The 27,387-nt window shown below is 41.1% G+C and overlaps 2 protein-coding genes across 4 annotated transcripts in view; one reads left to right on the top strand and one right to left on the bottom strand.

Annotated features, from left to right (window-relative positions):
* Positions 1-4,860, top strand: part of VPS13B (vacuolar protein sorting 13 homolog B) — a 714,607-nt gene extending 709,747 nt beyond the window's left edge. Inside the window, exons 61-62 of the mRNA XM_090283521.1 lie at positions 99-348; positions 4,124-4,860. Of these exons, the coding sequence (XP_090139647.1) occupies positions 99-348; positions 4,124-4,372 (499 nt within the window). The 3' untranslated portion in view covers positions 4,373-4,860. The remainder of the gene's footprint in view (positions 1-98; positions 349-4,123) is intronic.
* Positions 4,861-6,449: 1,589 nt separating this feature from the next.
* COX6C (cytochrome c oxidase subunit 6C) lies at positions 6,450-16,509 on the bottom strand. 3 transcript variants are annotated; one of them, XM_090283518.1, is made up of 4 exons: positions 16,452-16,509; positions 14,840-14,968; positions 12,847-12,975; positions 6,450-6,566 (listed from the first exon to the last, which is right to left on the bottom strand). In XM_090283518.1, the coding sequence occupies exons 2-3, from the start codon at positions 14,951-14,953 to the stop codon at positions 12,862-12,864; spliced, it is 228 nt and encodes a 75-aa protein (XP_090139644.1). In that variant the 5' UTR covers positions 14,954-14,968; positions 16,452-16,509; the 3' UTR covers positions 6,450-6,566; positions 12,847-12,861. The 3 variants fall into 3 exon arrangements, with proteins under 3 accessions (XP_090139644.1, XP_090139645.1, XP_090139646.1); XM_090283519.1 differs by lacking the exon at positions 16,452-16,509 and adding an exon at positions 16,085-16,439; XM_090283520.1 differs by lacking the exon at positions 16,452-16,509 and adding an exon at positions 15,863-15,881.
* Positions 16,510-27,387: the final 10,878 nt, after the last annotated feature.

Below are 27,387 nucleotides of genomic sequence, written 5' to 3'. Positions count from 1 at the left end.
CATTGTGTGGGATCACTCCAACCCTGGTGATAGTGAGCACTGATACTAACCATTTTTTGGAAGCTGACTTCTGGCCTTACTTTTCTCCTTTGAAACAGGAAAATGCTTCAGTCTCTGGGCAGACCGGAAGTCCATATGGCCTTGGATGTGGTTCTGGTGAGGGGCTCGGGCCAGGAGCATGAAGGATGCTTGCTGCTGACATCAGAAGTGCTCTTCGTGGTGAGCATCAGCGAGGACACACAGCAGCAGGCCTTCCCCATCACAGAGATCGACTGCGCCCAGGACAGCAAACAGAACAGCCTGCTCCTCGTGCAGCTCAAGCAGCCAAGAGTGGCCTGCGATATGGAGGTACAGTTCAGAAAACCGGGTGACCAGGGCGAGCTCCAGCAAAGTCGAGATGTGGGCTGGCCACTGGTACCAGGCATTCATGAGCTCACAGCCTCTGCAGTGGCTGCTGGGGGCCAGGAGGGCTGCCAGAGGGATGTGAGAAGCCAGAGGGCCACTGCAGAAGGGGGTTGGGAAAGCCCACCTAGGTGTACAGGAGAGCCTATCACAGGACAGCCCAGCAGCAGGCCAGATGGATTCACAGCCTGGGGCTAAGCCACTACATGAATTCAACTGACTTGGCTCTCATGGGGCTAGGGTGCTGGAGTGGACAGGACAAGACAATGAGCAGGTCTGTACAAGGAACGGGTCCAAGGCAGCAATTCCATGCAACCACTCCGTGCTGCAGCCCACATCTGTCCATGGCCTGGGAGTGGCTGCAGCAGGTCTGGAGTACAAGCCTGCCAGAGCACTGAGAAGTGCAGTCAGTCAGACAAGGCGTGAGCAATAGGCCAGACCTCAGCAAGTTCACAAACCAGGTCTGACTCATTCCCTCCCCCATTCCCAAGACTCGAGGGGTCAAAATTTTGTAAACAGATATATCTCTCCCATCTCCTGCTTATATTCTGTGTGGTTCTGTGTTCCCCTCACCTTGGGACAGTTTCCCATCCTGTAAGCTCCATGGGGCATCTCCTGGGGCTGTTGCTTAGGCTCTTGGGGCAACTCCCTGGCCACACAGCTCCTGAGATGTGCTGGTTGCTGATTCCTGGCCACACATATGTTAATCTGGAATGAATGTTCAGGCTGGGCATACTGGGGGTCAGGGGTCAGAGGTGAACCCTGACAGAGTGGCACCAGCCTCCTGCAGTCCAGCCTAGGAAGCAGGTGCACCCACTGGAAAGCCACTCTCTGCTCCTGCTGCCCTACTAACTGCATGATCCACAGGGCCCTGAGTTACCTTGCAAACAGACATCTTTTCCCACGTGGCAAGATGGGGGTGGATCAAGGGGAATGGGGAGCTTGCTGGTCCTAACCTAGGGACCAAGCGGCCCCAGGAAAGGACAGCAAACTTGCCTCTAGCAGATCCTGCCCAATCCCTTCTTTCCCTGTTCTCTTCCTGGTATGGGAGCCTGTGTCTCCCTCACACCACCGTTTGGGTAAAATTATCTGAGAAGATGGAAGGCAGCCAAGCACAACAGCGGAGATTTCCCTAGTTTCTTGGATCATAATCAGTCGAGCTTTAAGCTCGGGCTTGGCACTAGGACTGCATCGCTGCTTCAAGTTGATGACTTTCTGGGAATAAACAGAGGTCAGATGTCCAGGCTGACTTTATTAGATCTGCCAAAATCTTCTGATCTAGTTGACAATAAAGCACCAGTGATGTGGCTACAGGACTTGGCAGGGAATAGTAATCATTATCTTCAAGTCCTTGGTCCTTAACGAGAAACTTCAAGGCCCTGAGGAGTATCTGTGACCATCATTATTCCTTAGCTGCTTGGGAAGTATTTCAGATCCTAAACAATTGAGACTGCAGATTTATCTTTTGCTGTTGCGCTGTCTCTGCTGTCAATTGTGATCCTTCTCTCTTTGGCTTTTCTGTTTGTGGAGGGTCCTGTAGGGAATTATCATAGCTGGAGGGAAACAAACCTGTTTCTCGATGGGTTAGTGAGATGTCTGGAGCCACCACCCCTAGAAGTTGCCAAGGCTAATGGAGACCATGGAATCGGTGTTAGAGGTGAAGCACTGACTCCGGGTGCCATGCTCCTCTGTGCTGGTTTTCCATGGAAGTTCAGGGGTAACCAAGGGTTGGGATTACAGGAGGGCTAAAACAGAGGCAGGAAAAGACTGAGCAGGATCTGCAGGGCAGCTATGAGACAGACGAGCCTACACAGCAGCACCTGGCAACCGGACAGAAATGGGGGATAGCCCGTATGCCTTCATCCTCCAAATTCTCCCCTCAACTCCTCATAAAAAAACTTACCCCTTAGTCCTCTGTCCAAGCCCCATCCTCCCCAACTTACCCCAAAGGAGAGCCCAGCTGCAGAACAAAACACTCCTTTTTTTTCTGAGACAGTAAATCTTTCCTTAGGAGTGCTATAATTCATGTTATTTTCTAAAGGGGAGGGACACTCAGTGGTGCTGCATGGCACAGTGACTTCCCCTCAGCTGGCCTGGTCATGTCAGTGCACACCAGCCTAACCCAGATTCAGAGCTGGGTGAGGGAGCCTATACGCTTTCTTCAGGGAAAACAAACAGTATTTTAAGATCTTTATATAAAATGGCTTTTCTTGTTTTTGCTTTAGAGACTAGGAAGCACAGCTCCTTTGAATTTTAAAAGGAATTAATTTGTAGATTACATCATTCAGTGTATTCAAATATGGCAGGATTCAGATTTTTTATAAAATCAGCATTTGCTTTTCTTGGTTAAATGCAGCCATTTTTAGGGTAATAATTGCTTAACATGCCTGGCACGTTATTGAAATCCCTCATGAGGCTCAAAATGAGTCAGAAGGTCAATTTATTCCTTGGCCAGATTCCTTTCACAACACTGGCTTTCCTGTGCTGCTGTTCAGGAGGAGCAATTAAGACTTTTGTGTATTCAAAGCTTTCCAGCTGAATTCTGACCCCATCAAATGATATCAGCGTTCTGGCTTTTGCCTGGTGGTGCAGTTTTCATGGGTCAGTGCATCTTAGGGGGCCTTTATTTTCCTTCCCAAGCTAAAAATATGAGACCCAAACCCTAACAGATACTCCAGGTACTCTACTTGCTATTCTGGCAGGCCCCTTTCACTCTCTACCATCCCACTGGCTCTCTGGTTAAGACACCCTTGGCCACATTTGTTTGTGCCCTACACAGAAATACACATATTCTTTACACTACTACTTTGAGAACTAAAGAGCCCTCATTGAAATGTTTTTAATTCTTCCCGAGTGGTCTTGCCAGCATTTAGCAGGTAAAGACCACTAAGAGGTCAGTGGCTACCCGATTCCCACAGATCAGCAGTTACATTGGAAACTTACCTCGCCACCTGATGGTCGTATACACTAGCTAACTAGCTTCAGGGTGGGAAAAATTTATAGCTCCAACTGCCTTTGATGGATGCTTTCTCAGAAAATCTCGCTTAAGAACTTAGGTAGTATATCTCAGTTCTATTTGAGTTCCACTGAAGATGAGCCAGACTTTTATGAACCATAAATGTACTTTGCATCCTCCTCTTTTCCATAAAAATTTCCTCTTCCTTTGCCCAGTTTTATTTTCTCTGGCTTTAAATCCTGGTATTTATAAAAACAGTAAATGTTACAGTTCAAAAGGTATTTTCTTAATGCTCTGTCCAAAGCCACTGGTTTGAAAGAGGTGCTCTGCCCCGCTTTTCTAACTAAAAAAGTTCTGTCTGAGGAAGTTTGAGACAGGCAGACAGCTTTTATTTCAGAGACCTTTTAATGGTGATTAGATTTAAGCAGAGGAAGCGCACCTCTTTGTTCCTAGGCTGGTTAATAAAGAACAGTGACAGATGTTTTAATAGTTGATGAGTAAAATGTTATTGTCAACTTGAAACATGGGAATTATACACAATACCAAGTGCTTATTCAAAGGAGGCTATCTTTTGTTATACTGCTGAAATCAGTGCTATCATTGCCAGTCAGAGGAAAAATAAAAGCACTGTTTTGGATAAAATGCATTTATTAGATAACCTAAGAATGTATCATATGGATCAAGCAAAAGAGTGAATAATTTTGCTATGGCAGTCTCCTTATGAATAGTTTGGCGACTAACCAATCTTTTATTTTTGAATCCCAGGTGGATGGGGTCCGGGAGAGACTGTCGGAGCAGCAGTACAACAGACTTGTGGACTACATCACCAAGACGTCGTGCCACCTGGCCCCCAGCTGCTCGTCCGTGCAGACGCCATGCCCTGTGATGCCGGTGGAACCTCTCCCCTCCACGGTGAAAACATACCAGTACATGGTTGACCCACATTTTGCTCAAGTCTTCATTAGTCAGTTCACTATGGTGAAAAATAAAGCCCTGCGGAAAGGGTTCCCTTGAGTTCCCTCCTCTGAGATGTTGATTCCTACTTGTATAGTTTATTTTTTAATAAGAAAGCCCGGACATCCAATATGAACATCAAGCCAACACTTTTTTGTAGTTACAGTAACTTTCTGGCTGCTTCTAAAGATTCAGGTTCCTCCTCCTCCCTAAAACTAAGATGCTTTAATAAAATGGAGTGATAACAAACTTCTTTTCCCCATTTGGGGACAATGACTAACAATCCTGTAAGATGCAGTCTTACCAAAAGTAAAAAATGCAGTCTTTTTTTCTCTGTTGTTTGCTAAAATTTCAGGTATAATTAGCATCTGTTAACACTCAACTCTAATGTAAAATGTGGTCAGGCCTTAGAATTGAGAGACATCATTAAAACTTCCTTTCCAGGGGCATCTGATTGTAGGCTTAGACAATGTCTTTGCCTAATACCCTCATCTGCAAAAGTCTGGAGCCTTTAGATGAAATTAAATGTTTAGTATTGTATTGTTTAACTTGTTAAATTTGTTACCTATCTGTGATACTATTCTTTTAAGTGGAAGCTGCTGTGTAAAGTCTGCATTTTACTGAAATTTACCAAACATTGTGATGTCTGTCCAGGTATATTCTGGAAAAATGTTTTTCCAGTTTGTTTTACAAGTTCATCTTAGAGAAAATCTTTGTCTACCAGTGAAAAAGACCCAAAGTACTCAAGTGAGCCTCTTTAGTTCCATAAACAAAACCCACTACTAGGAACTACCTTTGACTTCCCTTGTGAAAGGGGTTTAGCAGAAGGATTCATACTGGAGGGGAGTTGAGAACCCCAACATTAGCCTTAACAATTAACCAGACCAAATAGTTTATTTTGCTGAACTGACTTGTTTTGCATTTAACGATTGGTTTGGCTCAAGATCCTTGGGTCACCAATCATCATCTTAATATTCAGTAAATATTTCTAGACTACATAAACATCTCCAGACTACAATGAACCACATTTCTATTGATTAATTCTAAACCTGGGCCTACAACCTGTTACCTACAATTGTGAGGCACTAAGAAAACTCAATTTCAAATGTCTGCTGATCTTTAAAGTTCCACCTGTTATGGGCCTAAGTAGTCACTGCATAGTTGTATCTGGAAAGCAAAGCTGTTAATGGACAATTCAAACTGACTATGAAATAATGGTTCCTCCATTAGTTTGTTGTATCATACTCATTTAGGCAACTGTCAGTTTTGTCAATTAACCTCGAGTAACTTTTTAAGAATGTAAATATGTATTCTTATATCTTTTATGGTAATTTTGCATACTACTTCTAAGAACTGTTACATAAAATTGTTTAAAATAAAAGGAATCCTTGAATTAATGACCACACCTAAATGTGTATTGTCACCAGATTTTTTTTTTTTTTTTAATGCAGGTTTTCACTTATACCTGGGCTTAATTCAGCTCACTTAAAAATTAAGTTTTGAGTTTTAAAAAAATAAGCAGTTTCACAATCAAGTAAATTAACTTTGGATAAAAAGAACTTGATTTTAAAGGTCTTTGTGATATTATTTTGATCACAACCAAAAAGAAATAAAGGGGAAAAGATCCTCAGACCTCTCCTGAAAACTTAGTGCACTGTCAGTCATTAGTAGGCACTCAATTCCAGTTAAGTAACAGGACGAGATGTATATTCCGAGTTGCAATGTTAGCTCTAATAAAGCAATACTGAGTAAAGAACCTTAAATTTCAATTACCTGTTACATCTATCTGGTAGTTGATCCAGAGTGCTACCAAAGAGTAACAGTAAAGCCCAAGAACATATTTTATTGGAAAGTCCATCCCTGTCTCTTTAAGAGCCCACAGTATAATAGTCATGTGGACTCACAGAAACCCCTTAAGTCAATGACCCAGGACCCAAAGCCATACTTAGCAGTCTATCTCAATGAAATGGACAATACATCATGGTAATAAAAATGTCCTAAAATCATGATATTTTTAATACTGAAATTAAGTTATCTTCATGAGGTCCATAAACAGTTAAAATCCCTAACCAATTCCAATGCAAGTGCTCAGAATTATATCATTAAGAATAAATAAGCAAAGACTTACTGGCCACAGTATTTCTTAATTGTTTATTTATCAAGAGAAACTATTCCTTGGCTCAAACATTCATGTTTCATAGTTCAGGAACACAGGTCAGTGACAAACTTCCATGAAATTCAACCCAAAGAAATTCTGTGGAGAAAAACACAGTGGCTAAGTTAATGACAAGCAGTCTCAGTATCCCACCATCCTTGAGATCACCTGAGAGTGGCCCACACTTTGCTCAGTCGCCATTAGCCCAAGAGAAGCCCAGTTCAGACTACCTGGGCTCCAGGTCCACTCGCCATCGAGCGCCCTGGCCAGCCTCTTTTCCATTTCAGATATTGCCACGCCTTACTCTGGCTTTTTGCTTTCACTCTCCAAATACTATTTTTTTCTTCTCTTGTATCCCCTAATTCCCATCTCATACCCACATACTCTTCTTAAAAGCAGCAACCCACATGTTCTAAACAACTGCTACTTCTGTCTCCAAATCTATTTTTTTCTTACTGATTTTTAAACATGATCAACTTAATATAAAAATGTAAAAATCTAACATTTAAAATCATCCTTTTAACATCTGATCATGAAATGCATAGCCACTGTGAAAAATATGAAAATTTCCAAGTTATAAGAAAACAGCAATGTTAAAGATTCCACACAAAGCCATTAATATTTCCTTGACCCTTTTACCTTCAGTCTTTTTTTCTGTAAAACATATTTAACACAGATCATCCTTATGATTCTTAATTTTCTATCTTAAAATAATCTCAGGATACTTTGTGAATTATCAAATGTACCTAATAGTCATAGTATGAAAAAGGCATAATTCCTCATCAATTTCCCATCAACTGGAAATAAAGTTCTTTGAACTTTTTACAAGTAATTCTATGGCTAAGTAGAGCATGCGCCTATCTGTATTTCAGATATTCAAGATAAACAACTATAGAAATGGATTATAGAATTGAATCTTATATTAGGAAATAGTTACTTACTCAAATTTACCCTTGAGTCTTTCATAAAACTGATCTAAGTCCAATGCAGTACGTCCCTCTCCCAATCCCCAGACTTGGAAAAGACACACTATATATATGGCACTTGGAGTGCTCCTTTGGCTACAGTCTACCTGAAAAAAACAGCAGTTTCACATCCCCTCTGTCACATCAAACTCACACTGGAGTGGTGGAGAAAATGTTTAACTCTACTTATATTGGTCTAGCTTGCTTTTTTGTTGAGCTAGAATAAAAACTCATGAATAAGATTCCTGACTACAGTTTCATCAGGTACTTGACACCTGCTTTCACATCAATTTAGTGGATGACCTTTCATCAGCACACGATCCCTTCAGTCCTTTTCTAGATGTAAAACCTTAATTCACACTCTCAGTGACGCATAAGCACTTTGTGGATATGACAGACCAAACCAAAATCTATGGAAAGCCACCAAGTCACTTGTGGACACCCAACTAACAAGAGGTGTCAAAACTTTTTAAAGCACTTCTAAAAGTAGGATTTTCCTAATGCCAATCTAGCAATTAATAGCAGCATAAAATGTCTGAATCTAAGCCAGCAAGATGGTGGGCTATGAAGCCCCAGACTCAACACTCCCACACAGAAAAAGCATCAACATATGGACCAATACGTCTTTGTGAGAACTCTAGAAACCAGTTATGAAGCTGCTGCAATCAAGCAACGCCTACACCAGAAAATGCCACTCAGAACAGGAAATTTCATGAAAATTTTCTCTCCCTTCCTCTATCCCCTTCTCCAGTGCAGCAGTGTTGTCAGGAGGAAACTAATCAATCAATTCCATCTTCTCCCTCAGGACAAGGAGGAGTAGCACTTGCTTGCAACATTTTGGCTCCTTTAGGGACTGTTTTCTATCTTGCCTATCTCACTCAGAGCACCACAGGAATGGGGACACAGTTTAGATACCAGACTGAAAGCTGCGGAAGGCAGTGGGGGCTGCAGAAACGTGCGCACCAACAAACAACGGCACATGGGCTGAGGAATACAAAAGGACAGCTAAGACTACTTAGAGGAAGCGGTGAGAATCTTAGGGACTCTTAAGGCGACCAAGTATACAGCGCCTGGGAATTAGCACAAAAGCACTGGCAAAGACTCAGAGAAGACACAGCCCCAGAAAAAATTTGAGACAACCCTAGCCTTCATGCCAGGCTCTTTAGTTAACATCTCCGGTATGAAGCAAGTCTGCAAACACTGGGAGTGGTGCCTGTTTCATCAAATGCCTAAATTTCAACAAAAGATCACGAGACACAAAGAGAAGCGGGGCCCATTCGAAGGAACAAAAATCTCCAGAAACCGCCACTGGAAAACACATGCCTCTGACTTACTTGACAAAGACATTAAAACAACTTAACCATGCTCAATGAGCTAAAGGAAAACTTGGACAGACAACTAAATAATATCAGCAAAACAATACATGCACAAAATGAGAATTATCAACAAGGGAAAAAAAACTGTAAAAATCAAAATTGTACAGAAATATACAGTAACCAAATTGAGAAATTCACTAGAGGGATTCAACAATAGACTCCAACACACCTGAAAACAGTTTATTTGAATTATTGAGTCTTAAGAGGCAAAAAGAAAAAGAAAAAAGGAAATGAGAACTTACAGAGGTCATTAGAAGACCAATATATACATTATAGAAGCCTAAAAGAAGAGAAGGGGCAGAGAACTTATTTGAAGAAAAAAAGGCCCAAACTCCCCAAATCTGAAGAAACATACAAATACAAGAAGTTACTTGGAAGTAGGATGAACCCAAAGAGATCCACAGCAAGACACACGTACATTATAATCAAACTGTCAAAACCCAAAGTGAAAAATCAATTCACAACCTACAACGGAGCCTATCAGTAGATTATCAGTGGATTTCTCAGCATGAACCTTGCAGGTCAGAAGGCTGTAAGGTAAAATATTTCAAGTGTTCACAAAAATCACCCTGTCAGAGGAGAATACTATGTCCAGGGAAACTGCCCTCCAAAAATGAGGAAGAAATTAAAGACATTCCCAGATAAACAAAAGCTAAGAGGCAAGAAGTTCATTGCTACTAGACCTGCAATGGGAGTTTCAAGTTGAAATAAAAGCACGCACACGGGACAAGTAACTCAAAAGCCATGTGAAAATACAGATCTCTGGTAAAAGTAAACATATAAACAAATACAAAAGCCAGTATGACTGTAATTGTTTTATAACTCCACTTTTAATTTTATAGGATTTAAAAGACAAAAGCATGGAAAATCTGTTAATGCGTGTACGATATATAAATTTGTGAGTAAAGTGGGAAAACAGAGTTGTAAAAGAGTAGAATTTTTGTGATTGAAATTATCAGTTTAATTTCAGCATGTTTTCTGTAATGCCAATGGTAGCAACAAAGAAAATATTCAGACTATTTACAAAAGGAAATAAGAAATCAAAATGTCATTTAAAGAAAACCAAACACAAAGGAAGGTGTTAAGGAATTGAAAGGTAAAACAGATATAAATCCACAAAATGACAATAGACTGTCTTTCCCTGTGAGTAATTCCCTTAAATGTAAATGATTTAAACTCCCCAATCAAATGATGGATACAAAACAGAATCCAAATATATGCTCTGTACAAAGAGATTGGCTTTAAATCTAGGGACACATAGTTTGGAAGTAAAAGGATGGAAAAAGATACTCCATACAAATAGTAAAAGAGCAATGGTGACTATACTATTATCAGACAAAACAGACTAATTCAAAAAAATATTACAAGAGACAAAGAAAGTGCTGTACAAAGATAAAAGGGCCAATTTGCCAAGGTAGAGCAATTAGAAATACGTAGGTACTAAACATTAGAGCTTCCAAATATATGCAGCAAACACTAACAGGACTGAAAGGAGAAATGTACAGCTCTACCATAAGAGTAGACAATTTCAATATCCCACTTATTCAATCATGGCTAGAAGAATCAGACAGAAGATCATGTACAAAAGAGAGGACTTGAATACTACATACCAACTGGACCTGACAGACACTGAACATTCAGTCCCAAAAGAGAAAATACAATATTCTCAACTGCATATGGAACATTCTTCAGGATAGATAGACCATGTTAAGCCATAGACTTAACATAGACTCACTAGATTTTAAAAGATTGAAATCATATAAAGTAACTTTTATCACAATGGAAGACTCATAAGTAAAAACAAAAATGAAAGGAGATTACAAGTGATTTTTCAGAAATAAGGGATTATAAAATACTACAAACAATTGTACTATCAAGAGTTAGATAACCTACATGAAACTGATTCCTACAAACACAAAAACTACCAAGGAATGAATTGGGCACAGGTAATACAGGCTAGTAAGGAGACTGAATCAGTAATCAAAAACCTCCCAGAGAAAAGCCCAGGATCACATGGCTTCACAAGTGAAGCCATCTTCCAAAAAATTGAAGTGGAGGGAACACTTTCAAATTCACTCTATGTATTGCTTATTTTTATTTCTGTATAGTAAGATACTCTGACATCTTTAAAAAACATTTCTGGGTGGGGAGAGACTGCCCATTGCATATTTTCCTGAAGCTTTCCTATGTCTCCTTTTGTGGCCACAAACATTCTATAAGGCCAACATTATCCTGATACCAAAGCCAGACTACAAAGCTACAGAACAATATGGAATATGGATGTGAAAATCCTTACCAAACACTAGCAAACAGAATTCAACAGCTCATTAAAAGGATTATTCACCACAACCAAGTGGGATTTACTCCTGGTCAACATACAAAATGTGGATTCAGGATGATTCAACATACAAAATTCAATCAATGTAATACATTGCAGAAGGAAGGACAAGGATGGTGTGATCATCTTAACTGGTACAGAAAAAACATTTGAAAAATTCATTACCTTTTCATTACAAAGACACTCAACAAATCAGTAACCAAAGAGAACTATGTCAACATAAAGGCCTTTTAAGAAAAAAAAAAAAGATACCAGCTCTTACAACTTCTCTTCTGCATAGTGCTGGAAGTCCTAGCCAGAGCAATAATGCAAGAAAAAGAAAGAAAACACATCCAAATTGGAAAGGAAGAAGTAAAACTACCTGGTTGCAGATGACATGCTATATAGAAAACCCTAAAGATTCCACACAAAAAAAGAACTCAGCAAAGTTGCAGAATACAAAAATCAACCAAAATTTGTTGCTTCACACTAACGATGAATAATGAGAAAATTACTATAGCATCAAAAAGAGCAAAATACTTAGGAATAACCTTAACCACAGAGACCAGATTTGTACACTACAGAACACTGAAAGAAGTTAAAGACAAATAAGTGGAGATATGTTGTACTCATGAACTGGAATACTTATAAGATGCTCATCCTACCCAAAGTGATCTACATATTTACTGCAATTCCTACTAAGTCCCAAAAGAATTTGCAGAAATAGAAAAACCTATCCTAAAATTCATAAGGACTTTCAAGGTACCTTGAACAGCCAAAACAATCATAAAAAAGAAAACAAAGCTGGAGACTAACACTTCCTGTTTTCAAAACTTAATATAAAGCTACAGTAATCAAAACAGCATGGTACTGGCATAAAGACAGAAATATAAATCGATGCAACAGAACAGAGCCCAAAAATAAGCCCTCACAAATATAGTCAAAAATTACCCACAAAGATAGGTAATTAATGATCTTCTATAACTCAACAACAACAAAATCAATCAGATTAAAAATGGGCCAGGGACTTGAACAGACATTTCTCCGAAGAACACATACAAATGACCAACAAGCATGATAAAAAATGCTCAACATCATTAAACAGAAAACAAGTCTGCCGAGGATGTGGAGAAATTGAGCCCTTTTGCACCACTGGTAAGAGTGCAAAAGGGTCCATCCATTATGTAAAATAGTATGGTAGATCCTTAAAAAATTAAAAATAGAACTTCCATATGATCCAGCAATTCCACTTCTAGCTGTTTACTCAAAAATATTGAAAGCAGGGTCTCAAAGATATATTTACAAACATTATACCAGCATTATACATAACAGTCAACAAAGGAAGCAATCCAGGTGTCTGTCGGATAAACGAACAAAATGTGGTATATACCTAAAATATAATACACAGCCTTAAAAAGTAATTTCTGACGCATGCTGTAACAGATGAGGGCATTACATGAAGTGAAGTAAGCCAGTCACAAAAAATACTGTGTGATGAGAATGGTGGCTGCCAGGAGTGGGAGGGAATGGGGAGGTATTTAAATGGGTAGTTTCTATTCTGCATAATGAAGAGTTCTGGAGATTGATTGTACAACAACATGAATCTGCTTAACACTATTGAACTATACATTTAAAAATAGTAGCTAAAACGGTAAATTTCATATGTATTGTACCACAATTTTAACAAGTTTTTAAATAGTAACTTAAAATGATCGTATTACCTTTACATTCCAAGATCACTTTGCACTCTGAAAGATACCAGCCTTCCTCATCTCCTCAAAATCCTTCCTGGAATCATAATTTCTGTAGAAATCTGCATATGCCTTCTTTCTTCTGTCAGCCACACCAAACTAAAAAATAGCATATCCCATTACAGCTTATTTTTTAGATTATTAGAAACTTACTATCTAAAGACAACACAAATCGCAGTAAGTCTGTGTTCACTTCTAACTTGAACCCTCTATTTCCGAAGACAAAGGATGGAGACATTGACAAAGATCTGAGGGAGAAGGAAGCCTCAGGGAAACTACGCCACAAGGAGGGTCCTCCTTGCCAAGGGAGGTATTATTCCTTGTTGGGTGCCTGTGTTAGGGAGCACGTGTAGACTGGAAGAGTCAAAGAAAGATATCTAGAAATCTAAAAAGCTGTACATTATGAAAGTATTTAATACCACTGAACTGTACACTTAAAATGGTTTAATTTATGTGCATTCTGCCACGATAAAAAAAAATTTACTAAAAAAGAAAAGAAAAGCATAACGTTAAAGTCTACAGAAGACAAAGCGTTAAAATGAAATTCTATGGCAACAATTATTTTTTCATTTTCTTTTCTCCTGTGGCAACAATTCTTGAAGGTACTTATCAAAAAGAAAATCACATTCCAAAAATGGCACTTGTGCTCAAGCCCATGATACCAAACCTAGATTTAAGACCTGACCTAATTCCAGAAACAATCAACCTCTTCCAGAAACAATCTTATCAACCAATCAGAATTTTCTGGTCAAGCAGAATGGGCCCATTCTATCCCCTCTCACAGAAAGAGGCAAACTGCATGATTTAAAAAAAAAAAAAAAATGTGAAAAAGTCCTGCTCTAAAAATAATCGTTTGTGGTTGCTGTTAGCATCCACAATTATAGCCCATATTATGGACTGGATTGTGTCTCCCCAAATTCATGTTTATAGATAAGGTCTTTAAAAAGTCAATTAAATTGAGTTTTTTTGTTAGGGTAGGGGGCTAATCCAACGTGACTAAATGTCCTTTTAAGTGCAAATTCAGAGAGAGACATGCTAATACAGAGGCCCATATGAAGACAAAGACAGCCACACACACGCCAAAGAGAGAGGCCTTAAAAGAAGTCGGTCCTGAACCACCTTGGATTTCTAGCTTCCAAAACAAAAAATAAAATTTCTATTATTTAAACAATCCAGTTTGTGATACTTTGTTACAGAAGCCCTAGCAAATTACTGGGTTGGCCAAAAAGTTCGTTTGGTTTTTTTTCTGTAAGATGGCTCTAGTAGTGCTTAATTAGTTGTCTTTTACTTCATTTGAAACAACTTTGTTAGATCGTATTGTGACAGCTATCAGCGTGCATTTTAAAAAAAAATCAATATTGATGAACTTCTGTGTAGCGATTTTTAATACTGAAGATGGAAGAAAACAGGCAACATTTTCGGCATATTATTATTTCAAGAAAAATAAAAACACAACTGAAACACAAAAAACAATTTGTGCAGTGTATGGAGAAGGTGCTATGATGATGAAACATGTCAAAAGCAGTTGGCGAAGTCTCCTGCTGGAGATTTCTCCCTGGACAATGCTGCACAGTCGGGCAGACCAGCTGAAGCTGACAGCAATCAAATCAAGACTTTGAGAACAATCAACGTTCTACCCACCCAGGAGTCAGCAGATAGCCTCAAAATATCCAAATCAATCCAAGTAATTGGTGAAAACAAAAAATGTATCTTTTATTTTATGTAAAAAACTAAACTGACTTTTTGGCCAACCAAATAATACAGCTTCATTTAAAGATGGAGGACAAGCTATGTGGGGATGAGGTGCTTCCCCATACATGAGGTGAATGGAGGAAGAGCCAGTGGAAGGAAGCATATTATAAAGTCTTTAAAAGACTCTAAACTGCTTTTGAAAATAAAATAATTTTTATATTTAAAACACATTTGGGACCATAAGAACAAAGTAAAAATGGAACATACATACCTTATAGGCAGTTGCAACCCCCAGGGACACAAGGACGGCTCCAACAATATGAACTCGCAGACGCTTGGCCAGAAGGCCTCGCATCTGAGGTTTTGCCAAAGCACTGGAAGACATGGCGGTTGTATTCTCCTTGGTAGATAAAATTTTTTAAAAATTATTAGAACATCATATCTAAAGAATTCTTATGCATAATGCGTTTTAATACCTACAAAGGCCCAGGGCGGGAGGATAGTAGACTGATTCCTCCCACAAAGCCTAAGATATTGAAGGCTTAGGCTGGTGGGAGAGGAACAAACTTCCCTCAGCCCTCAAGGATCTTTTGGCTGGTCTAATAAACAAATAGGCATGAGACAAATTAACAAGAGAAAATAACTAAATTTAATACATGCATACATATGGGAGCCCCACAAGCAGGAGAGGTTCAGAGACAGAAAGGGGGATCTGGTCTAGACATCCTGAGCTAGGGATGAGGTAATACACCTTGGGGGCTTCAAAGGGTCACAGCAGGATAAGAACAGATGCTTGGTTAAAAAAAAAAGTTTGCCTGGCCATAGAGGTGGGTCAAAAAGTGATTATGGATGAGAATCTCTTGTCACAGGCAAAGCCTCTAGTTCAAGTTTTTCTAAGTAGTTAAAGGGAGGAGCAAAAGCTTCTCCTATGCCTGAAGCGGAAACTGCCCTTAGCTCAAAACGATCCGCACACCAGAAGCACGTTCCGGTCCAACATTCCCACATGCTGGACGAATACCCTAAATAAGGTCATTGCAACACCACAGTATATAAGAAGCGAATACTACAAACAAAAACCTCTCCCAAATACAGGTAAGGTAAGCAGTGGCTCCGGACTGACAAGTGCGAACACATTTACAGCACCGACTCTTCTGCAAATTGACTATCAACTCATTCAATCTCCGAGGCAACCCTGTGAAACAAGCTGTTATTCCCATTTTATTGATGAGAACACTGGGGCACACAAAGCGTCTAAAACTCGGACAGGAACCCATCAGCTGGCTGGGGGGCCCACCTGAGACCCCGGCGCTGCGCGGCCTGGCCACAGGGCTCCAAGGCCCAGGCGCGCGGGCCCTCCCCGCAGCCCTTCCTTCCCTTAACGCTGCGGTGAGGCTGGTGGGAAGGCAGTGGGCGCGGAAGCGAGGCTACAGGAAGCCCGGCCCTCCCCTCCTGCCACAGGGACGGTGACCCTTCGCAAACGCTACCGAGCGAAGCCGTTGCTGGCTGCTTCCCTTACCCCCGTGACGGCCAAGTGAAGTAAAGCGAAAACACTCGGACCAGACAGGTCAAATGACCTAACCAAGGTCACAATGACTGGGGGAAAAGTACGACGTCCCCGGGAACGATCCCGCAGCCCGGCTGCTTCCTTGAGACCCCAGCACTGCCCCTACGAGACCCCGCCGACACCCTGAGGCCGCGGCGGGGGTCGTGTAGGGGTCGACGCAGGCCAGAGGTCTGAGGTTCCCCGACCGCCGAGATGGGTATCATGGTTCAAACCCAAGACAGCCTCTGGCGCTGCTCCTGCCCCTCATTGCTGAAGTTCAAGCAGCGGACACGACAGCTGTGGGAACCCGAATAACGGGGGCAAAACGAACACTACTTGCCTCAACACCAACGTCCTTCAGGATGGAGAAATGGACGACACGCCTGCAGCGCGCACGCGCATAGATAGAGGGAGCAGAGAGAACCCGAAGACGGTGGCCGAAAGAGTTCAAAAGGCCTCTGGCGCTCCTCCTGCAGTTCACTGTTGAGGTCACCTGTGTGATTAGGTGTGACCTTTGATTCTGAGTCGGTTTCCTTAGTAAATTGGAGATACTGATCTTACTAATACAGAGTTGATATAAACTTACTAGAGAATTTAGAGATATTTAATATGAAAAAGTTTTAGATGTACAAATACAGTACAAATCTTGCGTCATAGATTGCCGGAACGATGTGCACAAACTGTCATTTTCATTATTATAACTACCTTTATGCGAATAACAGTTTGGTTTGGATAAAGGGTGAATAAGACAACTGAATTCTAGGAGCTTAGAGCCTAGCAGCTGAGATGAGCAGAGACAACTTGATACAATTCCAGGCGACGGCAGAAGCAGTTATCTGCCAGGCAGAACTGAGCAAGTTTTGATGGAAGTATTACACTTGTGTGGGGGTTTTAAGTAAAACACAAGTGTTTTAAAGGAAAGCAACTGGAAGTTTATTAAAAGTCATGTGTAAGGGTAAGGCTCTTATGGTCTAGCGGTGTGAAGCTTGGCTATTACTGAAATAACCTGGATTTGTAAGGCATTATTTAAGTCATTTCAGCAAATGCCCTGACAGGTGTGGCTCAGTTGGTTAGGTATCCTTCCAGAAAGCGAAGACGGCCATTCCTGGTCAGGCCATATGCTGGTTTGTGGGTTTGTTCCCCAGTCAGGGGTCCATTAGAGGCACCCCATAAATGTTTTTCTCCCCCTCTTTCTCCTTCTCTTTCCCTCTGCCTGCAAATAAGTAAATAAAATCTGTTTTTTTTTTAATCAATTCAGGAAGCACTATGGAAGATACACTGGAACACAAAAGATACATGGTATTGATTCAACATACGTTGAATGAGCACTTACTCTGTACCAGACTCTGCTACATAGTAGGACAGGTATTCAATGACATTCATTCTTTCTTAGGAAGTCTTTGTCCTCAATTTAACAGACACTCTGGGGAGGGAAACCTTTCAGCCACTTCGAAAAGTGCCCATTTAGGGTCAGAAGTAGGTTTACCTCAGCAGCATTTCTAAGACTTCGTATCAAGGATTTACCCTGCCAAAAATCTCTATATGGGATTTGTCCAAGTGGTAATTTGTTGCCATTTCTTTTCCATTCCTACTCCTACCATTGGCCCAGAGAACAAGAATAAATTTCAGAGTTCACAAGGATCAGAGTAAATTTCAGCATTCACAGGGAAAGCTTCAGAGAAGTCATGAAAGTGATGGGAACCAGGCTGTCTCAGTCTAATAAAGAGGCATCCAGAAGTGGAGAACCTATTAATAAGAGATAAAATTGGTCAGGAGAATGTGGCAAAGATAGACACTGGGTGAACAGAGCCTGGCCTAGGTGTAGTACGGAGTGGTTATTTAGTAACACTGGATGGGCAGGGAAGTACAGAGCCAATCACAATAATTGATGGTGAATAACTGAAGGTAATACATGAAAATGACTTGAATGAAAGGGGTGAATAGAGACGATGGCATATATGGGTTTTGTTCTAAAGCCTAACAGACCTGGATTTGAGTCCCAGCTCACAACTTCTAGCTGGCAAATTTCTTAGCCTTCCTAAGTTTGCTTTCACCTCTTTGAAATAGTAGCCACTTTTACTTTGTTGGGATCATGGTGCAAATTAAATGAAACAACACATGTCTAGTGCTTGTCCTTTTTGCCTGCCCTGCATTGCTTCCTTCTTACTTATAATAGCAATACTTGATTGTCCTTCCAGGAGCCTACCTTTCCACACTCCCAGCCATGTGGGTTTAGCAGAGTCAAACCCTATTCCAGTTGGGCATAAGATTCAAGAGGGGCCAAACAATGTAGCCTATCCCCTTGGCCACAGCCATTTGTTGGGGATAGGAAAAGGGCCCCGACCAGTGTTAGGGCTAGAGACCCCATGTTGCCTGCCCCATAACCTGCCACATGTTGTTAGGTCTTGCAAAACAGGCTATGGCCAGTGGTCACCGTGTTCTCGGGAGCTGTGGCCTGCAGTCACGCAGGACCTGAGCCACTGCCTGTGCTGAAACAAAGAGGGTTCATGGGTCATGAACCTGATCACAAGGTTCCCCATTAACAGAGGAAACTAAGGCATAGCCACCACATCCTGCTGAGGACTAGTTACACCCCCACTGTCCCTTCCCCTCTCCCTTGATCATTTCCCAGAAACACGGACAGTAAGTCTCCTGATAGCCATCCCTAATCAGGGAACATTGTTCTTTCGCAAACACCTACACCCTGGACTTTGGAACTGAGCAGCAGGGTGATCCATCCCCCTGAGGGTTTGCTCCAAGGCCTTAAAAATCTCTCTATCACTTCCCCTGGGGCTGTGGTCTGCTCAGACTCAGCTGCCTGCTTGAACATCCCTCAATAAAGGCTTTGACCTGGTCCACCCAAATCCTCCCTTCTTCAGGGCACAAACATAACAACTAGACCAATGAAACTCAATTATACAACTTTGTTAAAACATTTTGGGGGAAAGCTTTTTTTCTTTCAGGGAGTATACTGGGATGGAGTAGGGGTCTTGCTGATCTATAAGAGTATGAAAGCAGAGAGTATTGTGTGCCTATAATATGCCAGGTACTGTTCAAGGAGTAGGAAGAAACTCCCCTCCTGAAGGACAGAACAGACAATAAACAAAAATATGTCAGATGGTGATAAGTGCAATGGAAAATAAAGGGGAGTATGAGTAAAGAAAGTTGTATGAGGAAGTATCCATTTTCTACTAGAAACTGGAGAAAGACAGGAGCCTGACTCAAGTCCATGGTCTACACTAGAGTAAGAGATGGCACAATGACAGGAGTGCAACTGTTCTGCAGGGCTCCAGGAAAGAACCTGGATGGCTGGGTGGATGATACCAGAAGTTAGATTTTAGTTAGGTATTCACAATGGTTAGCATCAATCCCTTTCTAAGTGATCCTCAACCAAAGACATATCCAGGTGAGGGAAGAAAGGATGCCTTGATTGGAAGAGAAGCAAAGCAATAGTCTTACTCCACCTATGTCTCTTTATCCTGACCTTGACAATCACCAGGTCAATGCGCTACCCTAAAATTGGCTGAAAAGATGTCACTTTTGGAATATGATCTTAAGGGAATTTCTGTCGTGCCTCCTCCATTACTACTCTGCTCTCACGGTGCTCCTGGAAGGACCTGGCCCTCTCACCTGTGCTTGGTCCCCCAGAGAGGAAAGTGTGTACAATACCTAGAAAGGCAAATGACAGCATCAATAGGTAAGAGGAACAAATGGACCCTGAAACAAAGTAGGTACTTTTTCCTAAAAAGTGGAAAATAATTTCAATCCTTTCAACCACATATAGTATCAATGGGAAAGGCCGTGAATTATTTTGTGAATTAAGAAAATGTGGGCTTCTGGTCAAGATGGATGTGTAGACAGACATGCTGGGTCTCCCTCCACAACTAAGAAGGAATACAACTACCTCAAAACCAGAAACAACCGGAAGTTCCAGAAAGTCAAACTGCATGGAAGTCCAGCAAACAAATATATAAAAAAGAAATATTCTTCCAGACAGGTAGGAGGGGCGGAGCCAGAGTGCAGCAGCAGGCCAGTAGAAAGCACAGTCACACATTTTAAAGTCAGGAGGGACACCTGGGGAGCGTTCCCAGCTCCTCACCGGACCTAGCAGCTCACGGTCCCAGCACCCAGCACCAGGGAAAATCAAGCCTCATTGCTTCTGACTGTGCAGACCAGTGGGGGTTGGGATGGAGGCAGAAACTGCCAGTCTCTCAGCAAAGTCCACTTGTTTAAAGGGCTCCCGCAGTCCTAGAATGTCCGCAGACCCCCCCACTCTGGGTACAACGGCCCGGGCAGCAGCTAGAGGGGTGCCAGTCTGGAGCAGAAGTGGGAGAGGTGCCTGGAAAAGGGGCAAGTGCTGGGCAGGTGGCATTGTTCCCCCTCAGACCCCTCCCCCATATACAGTGCCACAACGTGGTGAAACGGGTCACCTTGTACTGACAAGCCCCTATGGCTCTGCCCCTTACAATGTAACAGGAGCGACAGCTCTACCTGGGACAAGGAGGCAAACAAACACAGGAGCCTGTCAGAATGAGGAGACAGAGAAGCATGGCCCCAAAGGGGAAACAGATCAAGGTTCCAGTGGGAGAACTAAGTGACAAGGAGATAGCCAACCTCACAGATGAGGAGATAGACAACCTAACAGATGCAGAATTCAAAACACTTGTGATAAAGATACTCACAGGCTTGACAGATATGCTTGAGTATGGCAAACACATAAGGGAAGAAGTGAAGGTTTTGCTAAGTGAAATGAAGAAAAATCCACACAAAACCAATGGTGAAGGGAAGGAAACCAGGGTTCAAATCAATGATTTGGAACATAAGGAAGAAAAAAACAGTCAACCAGTGCAGAATGACGAAGCAAGAATTGAAAAAAAATGAAAAAACTTCCCAAATTTTGTGAAGGAAAGGGACATACAGGTCTGGGAAGCACGGAGGGTCCCGGGTGAGCTGGACGCAGAGGGGACCACACCAGGACCCATCATGACTGAGATGCCAAAGGTAAAAGATAAAGACAGAGTCCTGGGGGTAGCAAGAAAGAGGCAGAGAGTTGCCTACAGGGGGGTGCCTATAGGACTATGAGTTGATTTCTCAGAGGACACTTTGTAGGCAGGAAGGGACTGGCAAGCAGTATTCAATGTGATGAAAGGCAATGCAACCAGGATTATTGTATCCAGCAAAGCTATCATTTGGAATGGAAGGGCAGATGAAGTGCTTCCCAGACAAGGTAAAGCTAAAGGAGCTCATCATCACCAAGCCATTATTATACAAAATGTCAAAGGGACTTACTTAAGAAAAAGAAGATCAAAACTATGAACACTAAAATGACAACAAACTCACAACTATCAACAACTGAATCTAAAAAATAAAAACAAAATCCAACGAAGCAAACCAGAATGGGAACAGAATCCTAAGTATGGGGATCATTTGGAGAGTTATCAGCTGGGAGGGGGGAGGGAGAGAAATGGGGATATGGTCCAGGGATTAAGAAGCATAATTGATTGGTACAAAATAGACAGGGGGAAGATAAGAATAATATAGGAAAGGGTGAAGCCAAAGAACTTATATGCACGACCCATGGACATGAACTAAGGGGGGTTGGATTGTTGGCGGGAAGGGGGTTACTGGGCAGAGAGAAGCAAAGGGGAAAAAATTGGAACTACTGTAACAACATAATCAATAAAATGTACTTAAAAAAAAGAAAATGTGAGGGACTGAGAAGTTAAAAAGCAACAACAACAAAACCACCTCTCTGTGACATAAAATAGCAGCAGTTACAGTATTTGACAACCCTTGGGGGTAGATCTGCTCATTCATTTACATATAATGTATTTCTACTTTCAAATAATGAAAGATTGCTGAGTCAGAGTCAGACAGGGACCATCACGAAAGTTTGGATCTGGGGTAATCTTTTCAACCCGACAGCATTCAAGATGTAGATAAGGATCCAAGGAGACTTTCAGGGACTGGTACTGTGAAATGATGCTGTGGTTTCTTTTCAGTGATATTGTTACTGACCAAGCAAATGCTGTGAGTGCTCATTCTGAAAATGACTTCCTGTGCGGAGAGACTAGCAATGCTCAACATAGTTCCAGATACCTTGGCTCTGAAAGGAGGCCTTTGCTGGAGAGGTCCTTCGCTATCCCTGATGCTGTCTGGCACAGAGCTTGGGAAGTACCAAAGGACACATTGTGGCTTAAGAAGGGAACAGTTGAGTGTTCTAACCTGGTCAGCTGCAGCACCATCCTGCCTCTAAAGAGCTCATGCAGCCTGTGTGGAACAACTGGTACAGGGCAGAGGAAATTCAGCTCTTTTCTCAAAGGCAGTCCCGCACCTCGCTCTAAGTAAGAGGCGCAGTAAAATGAGCTGTTCAATCAGCTCTGTCCTGGGAACAAGCATTTGCATGTACAATTTTGTTTGTTAGAGCAGCGCTGTCCAGTACACACAGAAAGCTGGCTGTAGGGATAATTTCAATTTTTCCAGTAGCCACATCAAAATAGTCAAAAGGAACAAGTGAAATTAATTGTAATAATATATTTAACCCAATATAGCCAAAATATTTTTTCAACATATGATCAATATAAAAATTACAGGTGAGGTATTTTACATTTTTTTCACACGAAGTCTTTGAAGTCTGGTGTGTATTTTTCACAGACAGTACCTGCCAGTTCAGACTAGCCACATTTCAAGTTCTCAATAACCACATGTAAGTGTATTAGATAGCAGTTAGCACCTTTCAGTCATAGAAGAATGTTCAAGATCTAGTGCCAAATGAAAAGGCAGGCTGCAAAACTGTGCTGTGTGATCTAATTTGATAAAATGTATAAAAATATGCACATGTATGTATATGCAGAAAATAATATTGAAAGGGCACACACCAAAAACTTGTATTGTGGATAATTTTTATATTTTATTTGTCTCCTTTTACATGTTCCCAGTTTGATCATGTCTTTGTTTGGGAAAAAAAAAAACAATAAATAGGACTTTAAAAAGAGAGGTGTATTAGTGTACTATTGTTGAAGTAACAAATCATTACAAATTTTAGTCACTTAATACAATGCAAATTGACTATCTCACAGTTCTGTAGTTGGAAAGTGTGACACGGGCCTCACTGGATTAAAACCTCCGGGTCAGCAGGCCTGCATTCCTTCTGGAGGCTCTAAAGAAAGTTTCCCTGCCTCTTCCAGCCTCAGAGGCTGCCTGCATTCCTTTGTTTATGGTCCCCTTCATCCATAGTCAAAGCCAACTACATGGCATCCCTCTGATCATGTTTCTGACATCGCACCTCTCTCTTTCATTTTTGTTTTTAAATTATTTATTTATTTTTAGAGAGAGGAGGGAGGGAGGGAGAAAGAGAGGGAGAGAAACATCAGTGTGCCAGATATATACCAATCGGGCGCCTCTCATGTGCTCCCAACTGGGGACCTGGCCCAGAACCCAAGCATGCGCCCTGACTGGGAACGAACCCTCTGCAGCCCCATTCCACTTTGCCACATAAAATGACATAATCCAGGGATTCGGGTGTGCACATTTTAGAAGAGTCATCATTCTGCCTACCACAGGAGTTATGGTTGTGCTTAGTACCGTTTAATAAATATTTCTATCTCCCTCTCAGGAATATGGCAGGGTTATGATTCCCTGATCCCTTTAAAGTTAGGACTTGATCTGACCAATGCAACATGAGTGGAAGTGACATGTGGTTTGCCTTGTTCCCTTTGTCCTACCTTTCTTATAATGGAAGTATTGGTTGAGGTGGCACCTGTGCCACTTGGGTGTGTGGGAGACAAAAGAAGCAGAGCCCTTCCTACGAAGCCATGCTAGCCAAGAAAATTCAGCTGCGTGGTCGTGTGTTACTCCTCTGAGATTCAGGGATCACTTGGTCCTATAGACAAATTTAGCTCATCCTGATTGCTACAGGAGATAAAAAAAGAAAATGTATCTGTGTTGGTCAGGGATGCATGTGTGTGAACGCTGACAGATAAAATAAGTGCAGATCGTGAGAGTGTGAAAAGGAAGCGGGGGACATTACGGTGGCCCTGGAACTAAGCGATGTTCCTCACCACCCTTTCTCCAAAGTGAAAACAAAACGCAAGTGTGGAGACTAACCCTTCCAGGTTCGGGGCACCCTGGGCCCAGCCCTGACCTCCAGGGAAGCTGTGAAGTTCTCCGGGAAGCCCTGCATTTTATCATAGTGCCTGTCCGCTGCTTAAGCGTCCTCTAGCCACTGGCTGGTGGCAACGCTGGATGTTTGGGTCCATCAGGAGTCGAGGACCTGAGGCATCAGTTCCCCAAGAATTCTTAAGCTGATAGGGTACTGTATTCTAGGGGACTCGGTGCACCCCAAAGTTTGTATGTGGACCAGGGACAATGTTTTGTGGTCCTTCCAACGCTGAGTTGCTGCCTCACTGTATTACGTTGTACCTAGTAGTTTGCAAGATACTTTCACATAAATGTTTTCATTGTGTTCTCTCAGTAATCCCACGAGATGAGTAGGGATTCCTTTTTTTTTTTTTTTGACACACTGAGGGTCATAGCAGTGGAAAATAGCCAAACTGGGAGTAGAATCTTTGGTGGGATGCCTCCCACACCAGGACTGTGGAGCGTGCCCCACAGAAATGAATCTACGCAGTGATTACAACTCATTAGTTTACAATAATTTGTTGAGTACCTACTGTGTGCTCTGTGTTGCTCTCCCTCATGGCTGAGAGGACAGTCCCAAGAAGTCACTGAGGACATTCTTCCAGTCTGTAGATTATTTCAGAGCATGCAGTTTTTCTTTAGTTGAATAAGCCTACTTAGTTTTCTAGGCCCACTTAGAAAATGTAAGAGGTTATTCTTACAGACTCATATTGATAAGGTCTGTGCAATAACTAAATATCAGATACTGGTGTTCCTCTGACCATTTCAGAGCCAGCAGTAATTAGAAACAATTTTCCCAGAAATGAGCTGTCATTAATCACAGAAGCTGTACAGAGAGATGTCCTGGCCTGATAAAAAGCCTTTATGAAATGAAGCTATTAAATGAGTCATGTTAAACCAGCTGCACTAAGAATAAAGAGAGCAAAAAAAGTCAAAGTTTACTAGATAGAAAAAAATCAAGATCTAAGAGGACGCAACAAAGTCAACATATAAATTATCATTCTAAGGTAGAACCCTTGATAATGACTTCTTAATTGATTTATAAAAGATCTCTTAGTAGTTACTTACAATGAGCATGGATGTCTTCAGCACCCAGATGCTCCTCTAGGTAGACAGTGACCTTGTGCTAGTAAGCATCAAAAGACTGCACGGTAACCCTGACACCAGGCCATATTTCAAATCAAGGGCCCCCAGAAAACTTTCAGAAAGGACCACCTCCTCCATTACTACCTGAAAAATGGATAGACCTGGCCCCTTGTGTATACACCCCTGACTCCAGAAATTGCTTAAAAACTCTGATCAACTGATGCCTTCTACTTATCTTTGTAGGGTTATAGCTTTATCCTTTACAGTAATTTCTAGAGGGTTGGAAAGAGAGGAGCTAAACACGTGCTTAACCACCATATTGAGTTACAAGATTGAAAGGTATTTTAGAAATCTTACCATTACCAGTGCTCCTCTTCCTTTCTGCACAGCAGGCTCCCATCTGGATCAATTCTCTCTGCCCTGGGGACTTCCTAAGTATTTCCTGCAGTGCAGGTCTCCTGCCAACAAATTCCCTTTTGTTTTTCTAAAAATGCTTAATATTGGCCATTATTTTTCTATATAAAAAATTACATTGAATTAATTTTAAGCTTGCAGAAAATTGCAAGAATATTACAAAGAACTCCCAAGAAGTGATGAATTTAATTGTTCACACTTTGCCACATTTGCTTAATCATTCGGTCTTTCTCTGTCTCTCTTCTATATTGTACATACAGTACACCTATTATAATTTTTAATATTATATATAATATAATCTGTACAATATAATGAATGTTACACATAATATACTTTTAATCATTTGAAAGTAAGTTTTAGACATAATGACCCATATTTAGGGAATTAACACTGAAACAATACTATCATCCAACTCACAGATCCTACTCAAATTTCACTGATTGTCCTTATAATGTCCTTTATAAATCTACAATCCATTCCTGGATACATGCTGTATATAGTTATCATATCTCATTGACTTCCTTCAATCTGGAAGATTACCTCTGCTTTTGACTTCCATGACTTTGGCATTTTTGCAGAGTACATGTCAGTTATTTATTGTAGAATATTGCTCATTTGGGCTGTCTGACATATCCTCATTTTTCAAGAGAAGTTTTGTTTATTTGTTTGTTTGACAAAAATAACACAGAAGTGGTGTTGCGTCCTTCTCGGTGAGTCCTATCAAGAGGCACACAATGTCAATTGTCTTCATTACTGCTACTGTTAAATTTTACTACTTGGTTAGGATGGTGTATGTCCCTATATACCCAAAACAATCTTGAAAAAGAAGGATAATGTTGAGGAGTCACAATTCCCAATTATAATGCTACAGTAATCAAAACAGTGTGGTATTGGCATAAAGACATATATATAGACCAACACAATAGAATAGAGAGCCCCAAAATAAACCCTCACATATGCAGTCAAATGATTTTCCACAAGTGTGCCAAGACCACTCAGTGTGGAATGGACAGCATTTTCAATAAAAGGTGTTGGAAAAACTGGATATTCATGTACAAAAGAATTAAGTTGGACCCTTCCTTTATATCATATGCAAAAATTAACTCAAATTGAATCAAAGGCCTAAAGGTAAGAGCTAAAATAATAAACCCTTACAAGAAAACATAAGAGAAGCTTCGTAACATTGCATTTGGCAGTGATTTCTTGGCTATAACATCAAAAGCACAGGGAACAAAAAAATTAGATAAATTAGACTACATCAAAATTTAAAAACTTATGTACATCATAGGACAGAATCAACAGAGTAAAAAGGCAACCTAGGAGAAAAGAAGATTAGGAGAAAATATTTGCAAATTCAATATCTGATAAAGGGTTAATATCTAAAATTCATAAAGAACTCCTACAACTCCACAACAAAAACAAGAAAAAAACAACTCAAGTTAAATATGGCTTAAGGACTTGAATAGACATTTCTCCGAAAGGATACCCAAATGGTTAATAAGCACACGAAAAGATGCTCAACATCACTAATCATTAGGGAAATACAAATCAAAACCACAATGAGTCCTGGTCAGGTAGCTCAGTTGGTTAGAGCATCAACCCAATACGCCAAGGTTGTGGGTTCGATTTCTGGTCAG

Source organism: Furipterus horrens, unplaced genomic scaffold, assembly GCF_987537825.1.
Source record: "Furipterus horrens unplaced genomic scaffold, mFurHor1.1.pri manual_scaffold_7, whole genome shotgun sequence".
Classification (NCBI taxonomy): domain Eukaryota; kingdom Metazoa; phylum Chordata; class Mammalia; order Chiroptera; family Furipteridae; genus Furipterus; species Furipterus horrens.
Note: the sequence above shows the minus strand (reverse complement) of the source record. Positions and strands in the feature narration are given on the sequence as shown.